The 16225-nt window shown below is 47.7% G+C and overlaps 1 protein-coding gene across 1 annotated transcript; it reads left to right on the top strand.

Annotated features, from left to right (window-relative positions):
• The first annotated feature begins 14411 nt into the window (after window positions 1-14411).
• LOC123406298 lies at window positions 14412-15334 on the top strand. The gene has a single exon (XM_045099787.1). The coding sequence runs from the start codon at window positions 14562-14564 to the stop codon at window positions 15180-15182; it is 621 nt and encodes a 206-aa protein (XP_044955722.1). The 5' UTR covers window positions 14412-14561; the 3' UTR covers window positions 15183-15334.
• Window positions 15335-16225: the final 891 nt, after the last annotated feature.

Here is a 16225-nt window from a genome sequence, read left to right as displayed (position 1 = left end):
TATTGGGCAATTGATAGAAAAAACACATAGTTATGTGATATTCACGGCAATGGTCATGTGTATATATGCATCATGTCCATAAGAAAATAGGCCGACTCCTGCCTGCACCTATTACTATTACTCCACTCACCGAACACTATCCAACATGCATCTAGAGAATTAAGTAAAACAGAGTAATGCTTGGAGAACATTGACATAATGTAGACAAAGAGAATTCGACTAGTATGAACTAACCCCATCGTTTTATCCTTAGTGGCAATAATACAAAGACGTATCTTGTCCCCTTTCTACCACTGGGATATAGAAATCCGTCAGATTGAACCCACTACAACACACCTCTCTCGCTGAAGAAAGATCAATCCACTTAGCCAAAGCAAACCAATAGATTAGAGAGATTTACGAAGCTATTATGATCATGCACATAAGAATTGGATTTAGAATTCAGAGGAGACTCAAATATTTATCATGAATAATCTAAACATAAAGCCACAATTCATCGGATCCCAACAAATGCACCGCACAGAAGAGTTACATTGGATAGATCAAAGCGAAGATGCGATAATCATTGCATTGAAGATCAAGAGAGAGAGATATCAATCTAGGTACTAACTACAGACCCGTAAGTTTGTGGTGAACTACTCACACATCACCATGGGAGCAACAAGGATGATGTAGAGGCTCTCCGTGATCTACCCCCTTCGGCAGGGCACCAAAAAATGTCTCCAGATGGGCATACGGCAGAATAGAGACTTGCGGCGGTGGAAAAAGTGTTTCGGGAGGCTCTCCAGGGTTTTTGGGATATATGTGAATTTATAGGACGCAGAGGTACACCACGAGGCAACCGAGAGGAGCACGAGGCAGCAAAGCGCGCCCTAGGCCCTGGCCTCCTCCCGAAGCTTCCTCGTCTTATTTTGGTTCATAAAAATCATCAAAAAGTTTCGTGGCAATTGGACTTCGTTTGGTACTACAAACATGAAAAGCCAAAAATACACAGAAAACAAGAATGGGCACTAGGCACTGAGTCAACAGGTTAGTGATCAATAATAATAATGATAATGATAATAATAATAGTTGGTGTATACACTCCCAAAAAGTATCCTATAATGATAATATATTACCATGGAACAATGAAAAAATTATGGATATGTTGGCGACGTATCACACGCTTGTTGCATCGCGGTAGCAGGGGATTCACGGGCCCCTTCGGGGCCTGGCCGGACCTACGAGACTAGTATGCCTCTCCTACTGCATCCGGTCGGCTACTGCCTTGGTGGTGGAGGTGTTGGGGAACGCTACATGGGAAACAAAAAATTTCCTATGCACACGCAAGACCTATCCATGGTGATGAACATCTACTAGAGGGGAAAGTGTATTTACATACCCTTGTAGATTGCTAAGCGGAAGCGTATATAACGCGGTTGATGTAGTGGAACATCTTCACGATCCAAATCGCAGCCCGTCCCGCGATCTCATCACGATCCGTCCCGCAATCCCATCACGATCCATCCCGATCTAGTGACGAACGGACGACACCTCCGCATTCAGCACACATGCAACTAGATAATGATCTCCACCTTCTTGATATAGCAACAGATATGAAGAGGTAGCTGAATTCTTCGGCAGAACAACGGAGTGGCGGGGTTGGTGGTGGAGCTACTCCGGTAGGGCTTCACCATACCGTACCGAACTAGCTATGGGTTGTCACGAAGTGGTGGAGGGAGAGAGGGTTGCGCCTTGGCTTGAGGTGACAAAAGCCTCTCTCACCTCCACTATATATAGGAGGGAGGGGAGGGGTGGTGCCCTAGGGCGAGGCCCTAGGGTTCAGCCGAACCAAGAGGAGGAGGAGGAGTCCTCCTTCCCCCAATTCGATTTTGGCCCACTCTCCTTTCCTTTTTTTTCCTTGGACGAAATAGGCCTCCTTTGGGCTGGCCACTGATGACCCACAAGTATAGGGGATCAATCGTAGTCCTTTCGATAAGTAAGAGTGTCGAACCCAACAAGGAGCAGAAGGATCTGACAAGTGGTTTTCAGCAAGGAAATATCTGCAAGCACTGAAATTATCGGTAACAAGTGATGTGTGGTGAGATGATTCGTAGCAAGCAACAAGTAACAAAAGTAGCAACGGTGCAGCAAAGTGGCTCAATCCCTTTTGTAGCAAGGGACAAGCCTGGACAAAGTCTTATAGAGGAAAAACGGTCCTGAGGACACACGGGAATTTCTGTCATGCTAGTTTTCATCATGTTCATATGATTCGCGTTCGTTACTTTGATAGTTTGATATGTGGGTGGACTGGCGCTTGGGTACTGCCCTTACTTGGACAAGCATCCCACTTATGGTTAACCCCTCTCGCAAGCATCCACAACTACGAAAGAAGAATTAAGACAAAGTCTAACCCCTCTCGCAAGCATCCCACTTATGGTTAGACTTTGTCTTGATTCTTCTTTCGTAGTTGCGGATGCTTGCGAGAGGGGTTAATCATAAGTGGGATGCTTGTCCAAGTAAGGGCAGTACCCAAGCGCCGGTCCACCCACATATCAAACTATCAAAGTAACGAACGCAAATCATATGAACATGATGAAAACTAGCTTGACAGAAATTCCCATGTGTCCTCAAGAGCGTTTTACCTCCTATAAGACTTTGTCCAGGCTTGTCCGTTGCGACAAATGGGATTGGGCCACTTTGCTGCATTGTTGTTACTTTTGTTACTTGTTGCTTGCTACGAATCATCTTGTCACACAACCACTTATTACCGATAATTTCAGTGCTTGCAGATATTACCTTGCTGAAAACCACTTATCAGATCCTTCTGCTCCTCGTTGGGTTCGACACTCTTACTTATCGAAAGGACTACGATAGATCCCCTATACTTGTGGGTCATCACCAGGAAACCTTGACCATCTTTTATCAACGAGTTAGTTAACTAGAGGCTCACTAGGGACAGTGTGTTGTCTATGTATCCACACATGTATTTGAGTTTCCAATCAATATAATTCTAGCATGGATAACCAATTTATTATTGCATCTAGGCCATATTTCCAACACGTGTATGTGGGGAAACCAAGTTTAGGGTCGTTTTCGGACCCCTCCTCCAAGGTTCACGAAAATCCCTATTTGTTCCCTGATATATTTCCTCATATACACAACACTTAGGGCACCGTTTAGACTTTGTTAAGATTACAAGTTCGCCATAGCTGCAACTTTGCGTTTTTCGTTTGTGTTCCACGACGAGAGGAAGGCGTCAGAGAACCCCACCTTCATCAATAAAGCTTTCCTCTTATATTCGCAATATCCAGATTGCAATCTTAGTTTCTTGCTTGTTCTTCGTTTGCGTGCAGGAAACAGACCCTCCTAGTTAGGTTGATCGTGCTCCGGCGTGGTCAATAACCTCTCGGAGTTGGTTTAGCGATTGCTAAGGCGCGACGTCATCACACGTTCGTAGTCGGATCGTCAAAGTCTATTCCACCAAAAACTATAACCACCATCTCATCGAAAGACAGGGACAACTTTGCCTCTATCGGTTGTGATGCAGTGTTGCTTGCTACACAGAAGGGTATTCAATCTGTTGTGGTTGAAATGACTGTCAAGTGGCTTGTACAATGTGGAACTTGACGGAGGAACGATCATACTCCTCCGAGATACTCAAAGAGATGAAACAATATCTTTCAAACCTTCAAGGCTTTACGCTTCGCTTTGTAGGTAGAGAAGCTAATGGAGCTGCCCATGTGTGTCGTCGAGATGCTCTAAATTTTGAGCAACTCCAACGCGCCAACCCATTTTGTCCGCACGTGTCCGTTTAATCGCAGTGGCTCAAAAATTCGTCCCAACGCGCCGACCCAAACGAACATGTGTCCGCTTTTCGTCCGCCTTCCGACCCATTCTTGATCTTCAACCTAATTTGTGTCGACGTGGACACGAGACGGACGTGCGCCAACTACTCCGCTGGCCCGCCAGTCGGTGGCAAAGCCTCCGCCATTTCCTTCCACTATCCCCCAAAACCCTCCCGCTCGCCATGGACAACGACCTCGATGCCGTCGCCGGCCTCACCTTCCTGGCCTTGTCCAGCATCACGACCGCCCCTCCCACAAAGGCAAGCCTTGCACCCTCGCAAGACCGCCCCCGCTCCAAAGAGGAAGAAGGAGTTGATGCCTGAGGAGCAGGACAGGCAGCCGGCGAAGAGAAACGGTCAAAGGCATGCGACGGACACAAGGGACGAAGCAACAGTCGTCGTGGCCATAGTCGCTGTCGCACATTGGAAGGATATCGTTGCCCATCTCGCGACGGCAATGTGGGGGGCGCTATTGTACCTAGGGTTAAAACCTGGCCAACACAGGCTCATCAACACCGCCATGGCCATGGCCAGCACTACTTGTCTGCATTTCCTCGGATGGTGCTACTAGAGTCGCCCCGCGTCTCAACAATTCACCCGATTCCTGGCTTCCACGTCTACCTGCAAGCCTACCGGCTCTCCCGGGAATGCTCTCCGGAGGTGAGCGCGGTGGCGCCTTCCACGCCTGTGCCCGTGTCCAACGACCTCAAAGCCACACCGATAGCCGGTGGCTCATCATCCAATGGGACGAGGAAACGCGTGCTAGAGATGTCAGCCGACATGCTCTCCGGCGCCCGCAACCCGTTCGACGGAATTTTGACAGTCGTTGACGACGAGGGGACCAACTGCTTCATGCAGAGCATCATCTACGAGGGTGATGCAGCGGCCGCTAGCGGTGCCGCCACGGCTGGCTACGATCCCAAAGAGGCCCAAAGCCAGGAGGACCGAGTGCCATTCACGCTGTCGACCTATGATCAAGCTAGCATGCATGCCACCTTCATGCAAGATGAGGTCGGCCTGGACCTGGACGACCTCCCGCTCGACCACGTGTTTCCGGATGACTACGACCTCGAGGAAGAGGATGAGGTGGATATCGACGGGGAGCCTTCGTTCGAGGATGAGCTCGCCAACCAAGTCGTCAGGGTGCAGCCGAAGCGCAAGAGGAGCATATAGATGAAGGCATACACGATGACCGAGGACAAGCTCCTTTGTGAGTGTTGGAGGGACATTGGATAAGACCCCAAGGTCGGCGCCGAGCAGAAGGCATCAACCTTTTGGATTTGTGTTCATTCTGAGTTTCACGAACGCAAGGAGTTTCCTTCGTACCAAATGAAAAGCACGCGCGGGTGGGTGTCCATTTCGAAGCGATGGAAGGTAATCCAACAAAAGTGCAACACGTTTTGTGCCACTTATGAGAGCATCAAGGCACGCCTCGTGAGAGGCATCAGCATGCAAGACATGGTATGCATGCATACGCCCCTCTTTGTTTGCATGTCCATTTCCATATTCATTTGCTAATATGCTTGCATGTAATTCATTTGTAGGCATTCCAAGCTTTGGAGGCATTCAAGGTCCAACATGAAGGCAAGTCCGTCCACCTCTCTCATTGTTGGAGGATCATCAAAGATGAGGAGAAGTTCAAGGCGCAATATGTTGCCCTCATGGCGCGTGGAGGGAAGAAGCCATGGAAGAGGTTGGGCAGGGCGAGAAGCCATGGCCGTGGAGAAAGATCAACTCCAAGAAGGAGGATAAGCGGGATGCATCATCGATCGCCTTGATCGCAACCGTGGAGGGCATGATGACCAACAAGGACTCAAGGAAGGAGAAGCGTCGGCAAGACAAGAAAGAGCAAATAATCATGGAGATCCAAAGGAGAAGGTTTGAGATGAAGGCGGAGAAGCAAGCCAGGATCACTAGTAGAAAAAGGGTCTTCCGGTCGAGGTTCGAAAGACCATTAGTCCCAGTTCAAACGAAAACCGGGAACAATGCCAGGCATTGGTCCCGGTTCGGTTTGCCAGGGCATTGGTCCCGGTTCGATTCACCTCATTAGTCTCGGTTCGGGGCAACACCTGGGACTAAAGATCCAGCGACTGCCACGTGGCATGTCGCGGAGCATTAGTCCCGGTTTGTGGCACGAACCGGGACTAAAGGGTAGGCTACTAGTCCTGGTTTTAGACAAAAACCGGGACTAAAGTTCTGCCTATATATACCGTCACCCTTGCCCACCCTCTCCTTTGTTTTTTGGCTGTTGAAGTGTGCCCATGCCATGCCCTTGCCACTCTAGTTCATGCACATGACGTGTTCGATGAAATGCCCGAGCCACACTACTTAAGCTTTCTCCTCTCCAAACTCGACCTCCAACCTCCATTTTCCTCAATATTTGTCTAGTTTGGCCATGCACCAACTACACAAGTGTTTTAAAGGGTTAGCTACTTCATCCTTTCATCTGTCACTGCTAGTTTAGCTCATTTCAAATGCTCAAATTAACTTCTTAGAGTCTGCACATGTGTAGGGTGTCATCCCGTGCCCGTCCTCACCGTTATCGATTGCCCCGCGTCGATCTCGTCGCGAGCACCATCGTGGTGAGCCTCTTGTTCTTATCTTCTTTTTAAAAGAAAAAAATCTTACTTCTTATCTTCTTTCAAATCTAGGAGGTATGTGAACCGGAAATTCTAACCCACATAGAAATTCTTGTCGAGAAGTTAAATTTGGTTGAAAAAGAAAACAAATACTTGAAGGAAAAAATAAAAATAATTGAGGATAAGAATATGGAACTGGAGTTGCATGTCGCCGATGTCATCGATGATCGCAAGATGAAGATCGATGCGATGCGGTTGAATATGGATGAAATGCGCTTGAAGATTAGGAATATTAGAAAATATGCCATTGATAAAGAGGCTTGGTATCATTATGTTGTTGTGTCAATTGTTACCTTAGTTGCGATTTTGATCGCATTTGTTGTTGCATTTAAATGTTTTACATAGTTGTATGTTGTTTTATGAGAGAACTTTATGTATTTATTTTTTGCAATAATAACATTTGATCACTACTGTGCTTTGGTTTTAATGTGATGATGAACTTGTATTAATTTGGTCATATGCTCTGCAATGGTTTTTTGATATACTTAATTTCATAATAGAGATGAACCGCCAATGGATGTACGGTGACCGACGCACTTCGGAGTACATTATGAACCGGGACTAATGCCCGAGTCACACTTAAGTTCACACAAAATGGTATCCTCGACCGAGGTTAGCAATCTTATCCTTTTCATCTGTAATTGATACAAAAATATTGCATGTGTCAATGTACGGTGGTCATTTCACTATTCATATATGATGCCACATCGATGCACGGAAGCGGTGGATGTACGGCGAATGATGCGGTTCCGGAGTTATAAAAGGCCTGCATAAATTTATCGATGTGGCTCAGGCAAACAAAGTGGATAATTTTATGCCTTGTCCATGTGTTGTGTGTCGAAATGTGAAGGAGTACTCTAGCTCGAAAAACATTCATCTCCACTTGCTTGAGGGAGGTTTCATGCCCACATATTATTGTTGGACCATGCACGGAGAAAGAAGGGTTAGGATGGAAGACAATGAAGAAGAAGATGATGATGATAACAATCCTATGTTCACTGAAGAATACGGTGATACTACAATGGAAGACAATGAAGAAGAAGGAGGTGAAGAACAACCGGCATCAGATGAGCCCGCTGATGGTCTTGGTCGGGTCATTTCTGATGCAAAGAGAGAATGTGATGCAGAAAAAGAGAAGCTGAAATTGGAGGCCATGTTAAAGGATCATGAAAAGTTGTTGTACCCAAATTGCGAAGATGGCAGCACAAAGCTCGGTACCACACTGGAACTGTTGAAATGGAAGGCAGAAACTGGTTTATCTGACAAGGGATTTGAGAAGTTACTGAAAATATTGAAGCCGAAGCTTCCAAAGGATAATGAATTGCCCGAGACTACATACGAAGCAAAGAAGGCTATCTGCCCTCTTGGATTAGATGTGCAGAAGATACATGCATGCATTAATGACTGCATCCTGTACCGCGGTGAGAAGTACGAGAATATGGATAAATGCCCGATATGCACTGCATGTCGGTACAAGATCAGACAGGATGACCCTGGTGATGTTGAGGGCGATGACGAGCCCCCCAGTAAGAAGGTTCCTGCTAAGGTTATGTGGTATGCTCCTATAATATCACGGTTGAAACGTATGTTCAGAAACAATAAGCATGCCAAGTTGATGCGATGGCACAAAGACGAGCGTAAGAAAGACGGGAAAAAGTTGAGACACCTCGCAGATGGGTCGCAGTGGAGGAAAATCGAGAGGGAGTGGCCGGACTTTGCAGATGACCCAAGGAACTTATGGCTTGGTCTAAGTACAAATGGCATGAATCCTTTTGGGGAGCAGAGCTGTAGTCACAGCACCTGGCCCGTGACTCTATGTATCTACAACCTTCCTCCTTGGTTGTGCATGAAACGGAAGTCCATTATGATGCCAGTGCTCATCCAAGGACCGAAGCAACCCAGCAACGACATTGATGTGTAACTAAGGCCATTAGTTGATGAACTTTTGCAGTTGTGGGCCACCCCAGGTGTACGTGTGTGGGATGAGCACAAACAACAGGAATTTGACCTACGAGCATTGTTGTTCGTAACCATCAATGATTGGCCTGCTCTTAGTAACATTTTAGGACAGTCAAACAGGGGATACAATGCATGCACGCACTGTTTAGATAAGACTAAAGGTACATATTTGGAAAAATCTAAGAAGGTTGTCTACCTGGGGTGTCGTCAATTTCTTCCGACCAATCATACCGTAAGAAAGAAAGGCAAGCATTTCAACGGTGAGGCAGATCACCTGAAGAAGCCTAACCTCCCTACTGGTGATGAGTTATTGGCTATGGTCAAGGATTTGGATCAAATAGTAATCTTTGGAAAGGGTCCTGGCGGTCAATCTGTTCTGAAAGACGACGTTACCGGACACGTGCCCATGTGGAAAAGTAAATCTTTATTTTGGGAGCTACCCTATTGGAAACACCTAGAGGTCCGGTCTTCAATTGACGTGATGCACGTGACGAAGAATCTTTACGTGAACCTGCTAGGCTTCCTGGGAGTGTATGGAAAGACAAAAGATACAATAGAAGTACGGGAGGAGCAGCAACGTATGAAAGACCCATACGACAAGAAGACTGATAAAGTGCGGCAATACTTAAGCTGCTATGCTCTTACCAAAGCAGAGAAGGAAATATTTTTTGAATGCCTGAGCAGTATGAAGGTGCCCGCTGGCTTATCGTCTAATATAAAGGGAATAATAAATATGGCAGAGAAAAAAATTCCAGAACCTGAAGTCTCATGATTGCCACGTGATTATGACGCAGTTGCTTCCGGTTGCATTGAGGGGGCTTCTACCGGAAAATGTTCGATTACCCTTTGTGAAGCTATGTGCATTCCTCAATGCAATATCTAAGAAGGTAATCAACCGAGAACGTCTGGAAAGGCTACAGAAGAATGTGGTCCAATGTCTTGTCAGTTTTGAGATTGTGTTCCCCCGTCCTTCTTCAATATTATGACGCATCTCCTTGTTCACCTAGTCGACGAGATTTCCATTCCTGGTCCTGTATTTCTACACAATATGTTCCCCTTCGAGAGGTTCATGGGAGTCTTAAATAAATATGTTCATAACCGTGCTAGGCCAGAAGGAAGCATCTCCAAGGGCTATGGAACAGAGGAGGTCATTGGGTTATGTGTAGACTTTCTTCCTGACCTTAAGCCGTTTGGTGTTCCTGAATCGCGGCATGAGGGGAGACTAAGTGGAAAAGACACACTAGGAAAGAAAGCAATGATATGTAGGGACGGGCATTCTTTCACTCAAGCACACTACACAGTTCTAAAAAGTTCCACCTTCGTGGCTTTGCATATCGAGGAGCACAAGAATTTTGTACGCTCCGAGTTCCCGGGGAAGGCTGTCTCCTGGATTGAAGAAAAACACATGGATACTTTCGGCAGTTGGTTGCGAGCACGTCTCATGAATGACAACACTGTTGGAGATCAACTCTACTTGTTGGCCGCATCACCTTCTTCGAATGTATTACATTTCCAAGGGTACGAGATAAACGGGAATACATTTTACACGACCGCCCAAGATAAAAAGAGCACCAACCAAAACAATGGTGTCCGCTATGATGCAACAGACGAGAATTGGAAAAGGTACACATACTATGGTTACATAGAGGAGATATGGGAACTTGACTATGGACCTACTTTTAAGGTCCCTTTGTTTCGGTGTAGTTGGGTGAACATGAATGGAGAAGGGGTAAAGGTAGACGAGTTGTACGGAATGACAACAGTTGATCTCAAGAATCTTGGTTACAGAGACGAGCCATTCGTCCTAGCCAATGATGTGGCTCAGGTTTTCTACGTGAAAGACATGTCCTCCAGACAAAAAAAAGGAAAAAAAAAGCAAATGAATACATGGGACGATGAGCCAAAACGTCACATAGTTCTTTCAAGGAAAAGAAACATCGTGGGGATCGAGGACAAGACAGACATGTCAGCAGATTATAATAAGTTTGATGAAATTCCATCCTTCATAGTGAGAATTGACCCAAGCATCCCGTTAAATAATGAAGATGCTCCATGGTTACGGCCAAAGCGATCATAGGCAAGGGATCGAAATATAAATCTATGTAATGTATTAAACTTTATGTGATGTGTACTAATGTATTAAACTTTATGTGATGTATTAAACTTTATGTGATGTGTAGGCATGTCTATTATTGAGTACTTAAACCATTTGGAGGTATTCACTGACGTAGAATACACGTACCGGTACGGGCGTCCTCTGGTCAAACCTGAGTTAGTCAGCGAGCTACCAACAAAAATGCGAAGATTGCATGACTAGTACATACAAGCATGTGCTAAACAGAAAAACTGGATCTACGTTGCATATGAAGACGAGCATTTCGGGACTGGACGAGGCGTGATTATGATTGAATTCGACGAATTATTTCAGTTATACAAACATGACGCCCTCGACAAATCTATCACCGGTGCCTATTGTTTGTAAGTATTATTAATTTATGTCATTAAGTCTTACTCAACTCGTTCTTCCATGTATAATCTTACTCATCACTATATTAATTTTGCAGAATGAAGATTCTCGAATGCAAAAGAGGACAAATCTATGACACTGGGTTCATTGATCCATATTACAATCATCACCAAAGTGTCGAAACGAATCCCCGTGAGACAGAGAATAACTTGGTATAAGGGTTAAGGTTTTGCAGTACCAAAAGGGAAATACTATTTCCTTACAACTTCAAGTGAGTGTTACTATACACGCATTCTATTTTCGCTTACTTGATGTTATTATAAGTGTACATATAATTGACTCGTTATGCACGCGCATGTTCCACTTTATTTTGTTAATCATTGTACCTGACGAGGAACAAGTAATAGTCATGGACCCGAAATGCACACCCCTCGCTGAATGGACGAACATGCAGGAATGCCTCTAGAGGTAATTTCAATCATTATGACACTATATCGACAACTTCTCGTTCATTTCCTGATAGCAAGGAATTAATATAGAACTCCTTTATTCATTTCCTTTTCTTGGCAGGGCTTGGAAACGGTTCAACGCCAAGGCTCGAGGTGATTGGAAGCCAGAGCTTACATTTAAACAAATAGATGTAAGTAACTACTAGCTAGATCCGCGCATCTCTTTATTTTAGTTTCAATACCATTATAATTCTTGATTATGATTTTGATTGAACTATGTTCTCGTAAAGTGCTTGAGGCACGAACACGGGAACAATTTATGTGGATACTATGTTTGCGAGTTCATTCGCCAGACGACCCATCAGAAGGGCAAAACCCGGGATATCAAAAAAATCGAAGTACGATAAACAATACTCACGGCTTTATTTTATTACCGTGAATTGTGTTCAGTTTCATTGATATATATATTGACTCATTCTTTAAATTAGATCGAATGTTTGCGGGACGGTCTAATACCACAGGAACGTGTACGATCAATTCAAGAGGAAATTGCCGGATTCTTTGATGCACAGGTCCTAGATGTCAAGGCAGAATACTATTGCCATTCGATGGAAAAGATATGAAATGATATAGTGTAAAAAGATGCATATATGTGCATGCAACTCGTGTCTACATTTTGTAAATATGTTCGACAAAGCACGACGGATGAGATGGTGTAATATATTCGTGACGATGTGCAATATAATTGTTCCTTTATTGCTGTGTATGTACCATCCAATTTAGTGTAAAACAAAAATTAAAAAATGCTCAAAACAAATAAATGGAAAATAAGGGGCATCAAAATAGCCCCATCCAATTTAGTGCAAAACCCTAAACCCAAAAGTTGCTCAAAACAAATAGCAAAGAAATAGCCCGGTTCGTAATACGAACCGGGACTAATACCCCTCCCCCCTTCGCTCCGAGCCCCGCCACGTGGAAGGCCATTAGGAGGGTGCTGCCGCTGCAGCACCATTTGTCATCTACGCGCCTCCCGCTGCCGCTGATGTCGGAGCGTCTAATTGGTTGGAGGGCGTTGCGACCGATCTGCTGCCACGTTGAGGACGTTCCGCCGCGGGAACTCGCGTCGGAGTGGTGCTGTTGCGCCTCGGACGACACACCAGGCTGAGCGCCGCTGGGTTGGAAGCCACGAACGATGGTTGCTCCGTTTTGTTGTCGCTCGATGCGCCACCCGGGGCCGCATGCTGCGCCATGGTCGAGGGGCCGGCGTCGCACAGAGGCCAGGAGCCAGCCGATGCCACCGCCTATCTTCTCTTTTTGTTATGTGTGTTGGATGCTGCGGGATGGTCGTGGCTGCCGGTGTACGCCGCTGCTTGAAGGTTGTCGTCCTGCGCCTAGTGAGCGTCTCCACATCGTGGAGCAGCCGTCGGGCCGTGACTTGGCGTGGTCGTTGACCGCCATCCTTGGGCGCTACATCTCGGAGGGAGATGTTGTGCTAGCAGCCCAGGCCACGCTGCGCCTCGCTGCTCCGGATGCTAGACGATTCGCCGTCACTGATGTATGCGAGGGATTGTTCGCCGCGCGTTATGCGCCACAGGGCGCTGTCGCTGGCCTGAGCGACGCCTGGTCACGACCACTTCAGGCTGGTGCGGGAGGCCTCCCATCTCCAGAGCTTGCCATGCCCCGTCGCCGTACCCCACGTCGGGAGAAGAAACGACCGGCCCGAGGGCCACGACGCGCTTTGGAGATGGTCGCCGCCGGCCCTTGGTCGGATACGCCTCCTCGTCGAGGCCGAAGGCCATGGCTACGCCGTGAGCGTCGCCTGTGTCATTGGCTGATGCACCGATAGGCACTGCCGGCGGGCATGAAGGGCGAGGCCTCTTCCGGATGCGTGTTGGCAGGAAGGCCTCTCACTTCCGGCCAATGTCGTCTCCGTCGACGTTGGTATGCCTTATCGTTTTCTGTGGCCTAATCGCTCTCGGCAGAGAAAAGCGTTGATAACGTGTTAGAATTAGGCAGAAATAGGCAGTCTACCCAAATGAATAAAAATACAATTTGTTTGGATCGACGCGTTGGAGTTGCTGTGAGGTAAAAAGTTTTGCTGTTAGCCCTGGACATGCGCATCTGATTGAGGTTGTTCAATCAGAGAAAAACCCGTTCACAAATGAATAAAGTGCCTAGAGGGTGGTTCTAAAAAAGAAAGTTTGTTTCTTTGGACTGAAACCCAAGATGATGATTTTCCAAAGGCGATCAAGGGGAATGAGGAGCGGTCCTTTTCCCGTCGTTGCCTGCAGGTTCGCCCGCGCGCGACTCGTGAAGCCCGGGCCACCTGTTACAGCGGGCGCCTCACACGGGAGCCAGCTACGTTCTGTTAGAGTAAAACGAGTTTGAATGAAAATGAATGAACCAGCAGTCCTCTTTCTATTGATTCTCAAGTATATACATCTGAAAGAGGTGCGAAGAAGAGGTGTCTGTTCGGAGGCATCCTTCCAGAACAGGTGCCTGTTGACAATAGACATAAAGAGGAAACACGACTGTTCGGATTGGACATATCTCTTAAATTAATCTACTAATTAATTTCTAACACGTTCGACCCCTCCCAGTCCGGTCACGGGTCGCCACGTACGGCTGCGTCCCGCCCCAACTACCTGTGCACGAGCTTTTCCACCGTATCTGGAACGCGGGATAGAGTACGTAGAGAACCTAAGTTGAACTTGATGATCGTCTACGACTTAACTTAGAGCACGGCGCTCTCCATCTATTTCCAGCCAGAGGCAGGGTTGGATACGAGGATAACCGGATAGGATAGCCATGCACGCATGCATGCGGACCGCCATTGATCGGTCGGGTCTGGAAGAGAGAGAGAGACCTCCTGGGAAACCAGTGAACTAGGAGGCCTATTGATTGGCCGGCCAAGAAAGCGATCGACCCACAAGCCGATGGATGGATAGATGGGTCGATCGAGTCGACCGTCACGGGGTTCCCGTGCCCGATCCGCCCCGACTTCCTGCCTTCCCGGAGAGCAAACGTCCACGTATAAAAGCCTCGTCAACCCTCCCCTCCCCGATCGCAACCGATAGCCCACGCGCGGGCGCGCTCCACCGATCCCATCCCATCCCATCCCATCCCATCCGCCGCTCGCCCCACCGTTTCTTGCGCGCCGCGACCGGCCACCGCCACGGCACCGCCGCCCCTCCGATCTCATCCGACCCCATTCCTACCCAATGCTGCTACCCGTCTCCCGCTCCGCCGACAAGTTCGCCCCCCTCGCCGGCCTCCGCTCGCTGCTCGTCCCCGACACCGTCGCCGCGGGCGGAGGCGTCGTCACGCGGACGATCCCCGCGTCGCCGCCGCGCGGTGAGGCCGATCCGGAGGAGACCGTCGACGACGAGGAGGACGACGGCTGCTGGGTCTCGTACGGGCGACGGGAGCCAGGACGTCGCCGGCTGCCGCCGCCGATTCCGTCGCTGGCGGGCCGCAGCGCGCTCAGGCGGGCGCGCACCGAGGACAGGCGCCTCGTCATCAGCAAGGTGCGCGTCATGCGGCCGGACTACTACGTCCGCGCGCGCCGCGTGCGCGGCGGCCGCCTCCTCATGCGCCTCGTCGAGCGCGAGGACGACTGCCCCCACGATCCGTTCCCGCCGCCCGGCGGCGCCCGCGGAGACGACGCTGGCTGGGCCGAGGAAGCTACGGCGGTACAGGAAGACGTAGTCGATGAAGAGCAGGCCGCTGCGGCACCGGCGACTATGCCCGCAGTTGGATGCTTCGAGGACGTGGTCAAGTACCAGTACGCCATCGGCAGCAGCCCGCTGCACCAGATGCCCTTGCTAAGGATGGTTCATTGAGGTCGATCGCCAAAGGTGGAAGTTTTTTAGCTGCTTGCCTTTGATGGTGCATTGGGATCGCCTAGGTGATTTTTTTTGTAGCCGTGTGTACTAGTAGCGGTGAATATGCCTCCAAATTCCAGCTTAATTTTTATTTACAGAATTGTTGATTGAAGAAATCAGCCATGGATCAAGTGTGAAATTGCTCCGATCTATTTCTTGACACTAGATGTTAGCATGTTTGCTCAAGAATATAACCCAATTGCCAACCTTACAAAGAAATGATGGATTCATGGTGTGATGTAAATCAGGTGAACACGGGATCACACGGTGAAATATTCCCTCCATCTTATAATGTAAGACGTCTTACATTATGATACGGAGAGAGTACAACTTAATCTATCAAGCATTAGGATCGTGCATCAAGATAGATGAGATGTGACGATGAAAGACATTACAATAATGGTTGTTGTAGCTCCTCTAAGGCAACACTAGATGACTCAAAGAGTCAACTTTAAGCACTAGAAACCATACCACCTTGCATTCCCTCACCACCGTCCACGGTAGGGCCTGCTTTCAGAGGAGGTGAGTGTTGTTCATGTGGCTGGTTCGGGGTATGCGGCTCGAAGGCGGGGAGATGTGGTGTCACATAGCCGTGGAGTGTACAACTTAATCTATCAAGCATTAGGATCGTGCATCAAGATAGAAGAGATGTGGCAACGGGGATGTTACAACAGCGGTTGTTGTAGCTCCTCTAAAAGCATTTCTAGCATACCCCGTTTAAAGCCGACCTGTAAAGGTCGTTTACAGTTCGCGGAAAAACGGTTTTGCGGGTAAGCACGGGCACGGACAAAGTCAGACGCCGCAAAATTGATCCGTAAAAAAAGATATTCGCAGAAGATGCTTTTTTACGGGTCGACTATGATGGGTCTGCTCGGGCGTCACGTCGACCCGCAAATCAAAGACCCCGTAAATCAGAATTACTAATGGGCAATGTAAATAAAATGTCAATATTACAATACAAAAATAATCCAAAGTACAATAAGTATTCAAATCATCGTAGC

Source organism: Hordeum vulgare, chromosome 6H (genome assembly GCF_904849725.1).
Source record: "Hordeum vulgare subsp. vulgare chromosome 6H, MorexV3_pseudomolecules_assembly, whole genome shotgun sequence".
NCBI lineage: Eukaryota > Viridiplantae > Streptophyta > Magnoliopsida > Poales > Poaceae > Hordeum > Hordeum vulgare.
Note: the sequence above shows the minus strand (reverse complement) of the source record. Positions and strands in the feature narration are given on the sequence as shown.

Coding starts and splice junctions, on each gene's coding strand:
- LOC123406298 (XM_045099787.1), top strand. CDS start 14,562: ATGCTGCTACCCGTCTCCCGCTCCGCCGACAAGTTCGCCCCCCTCGCC.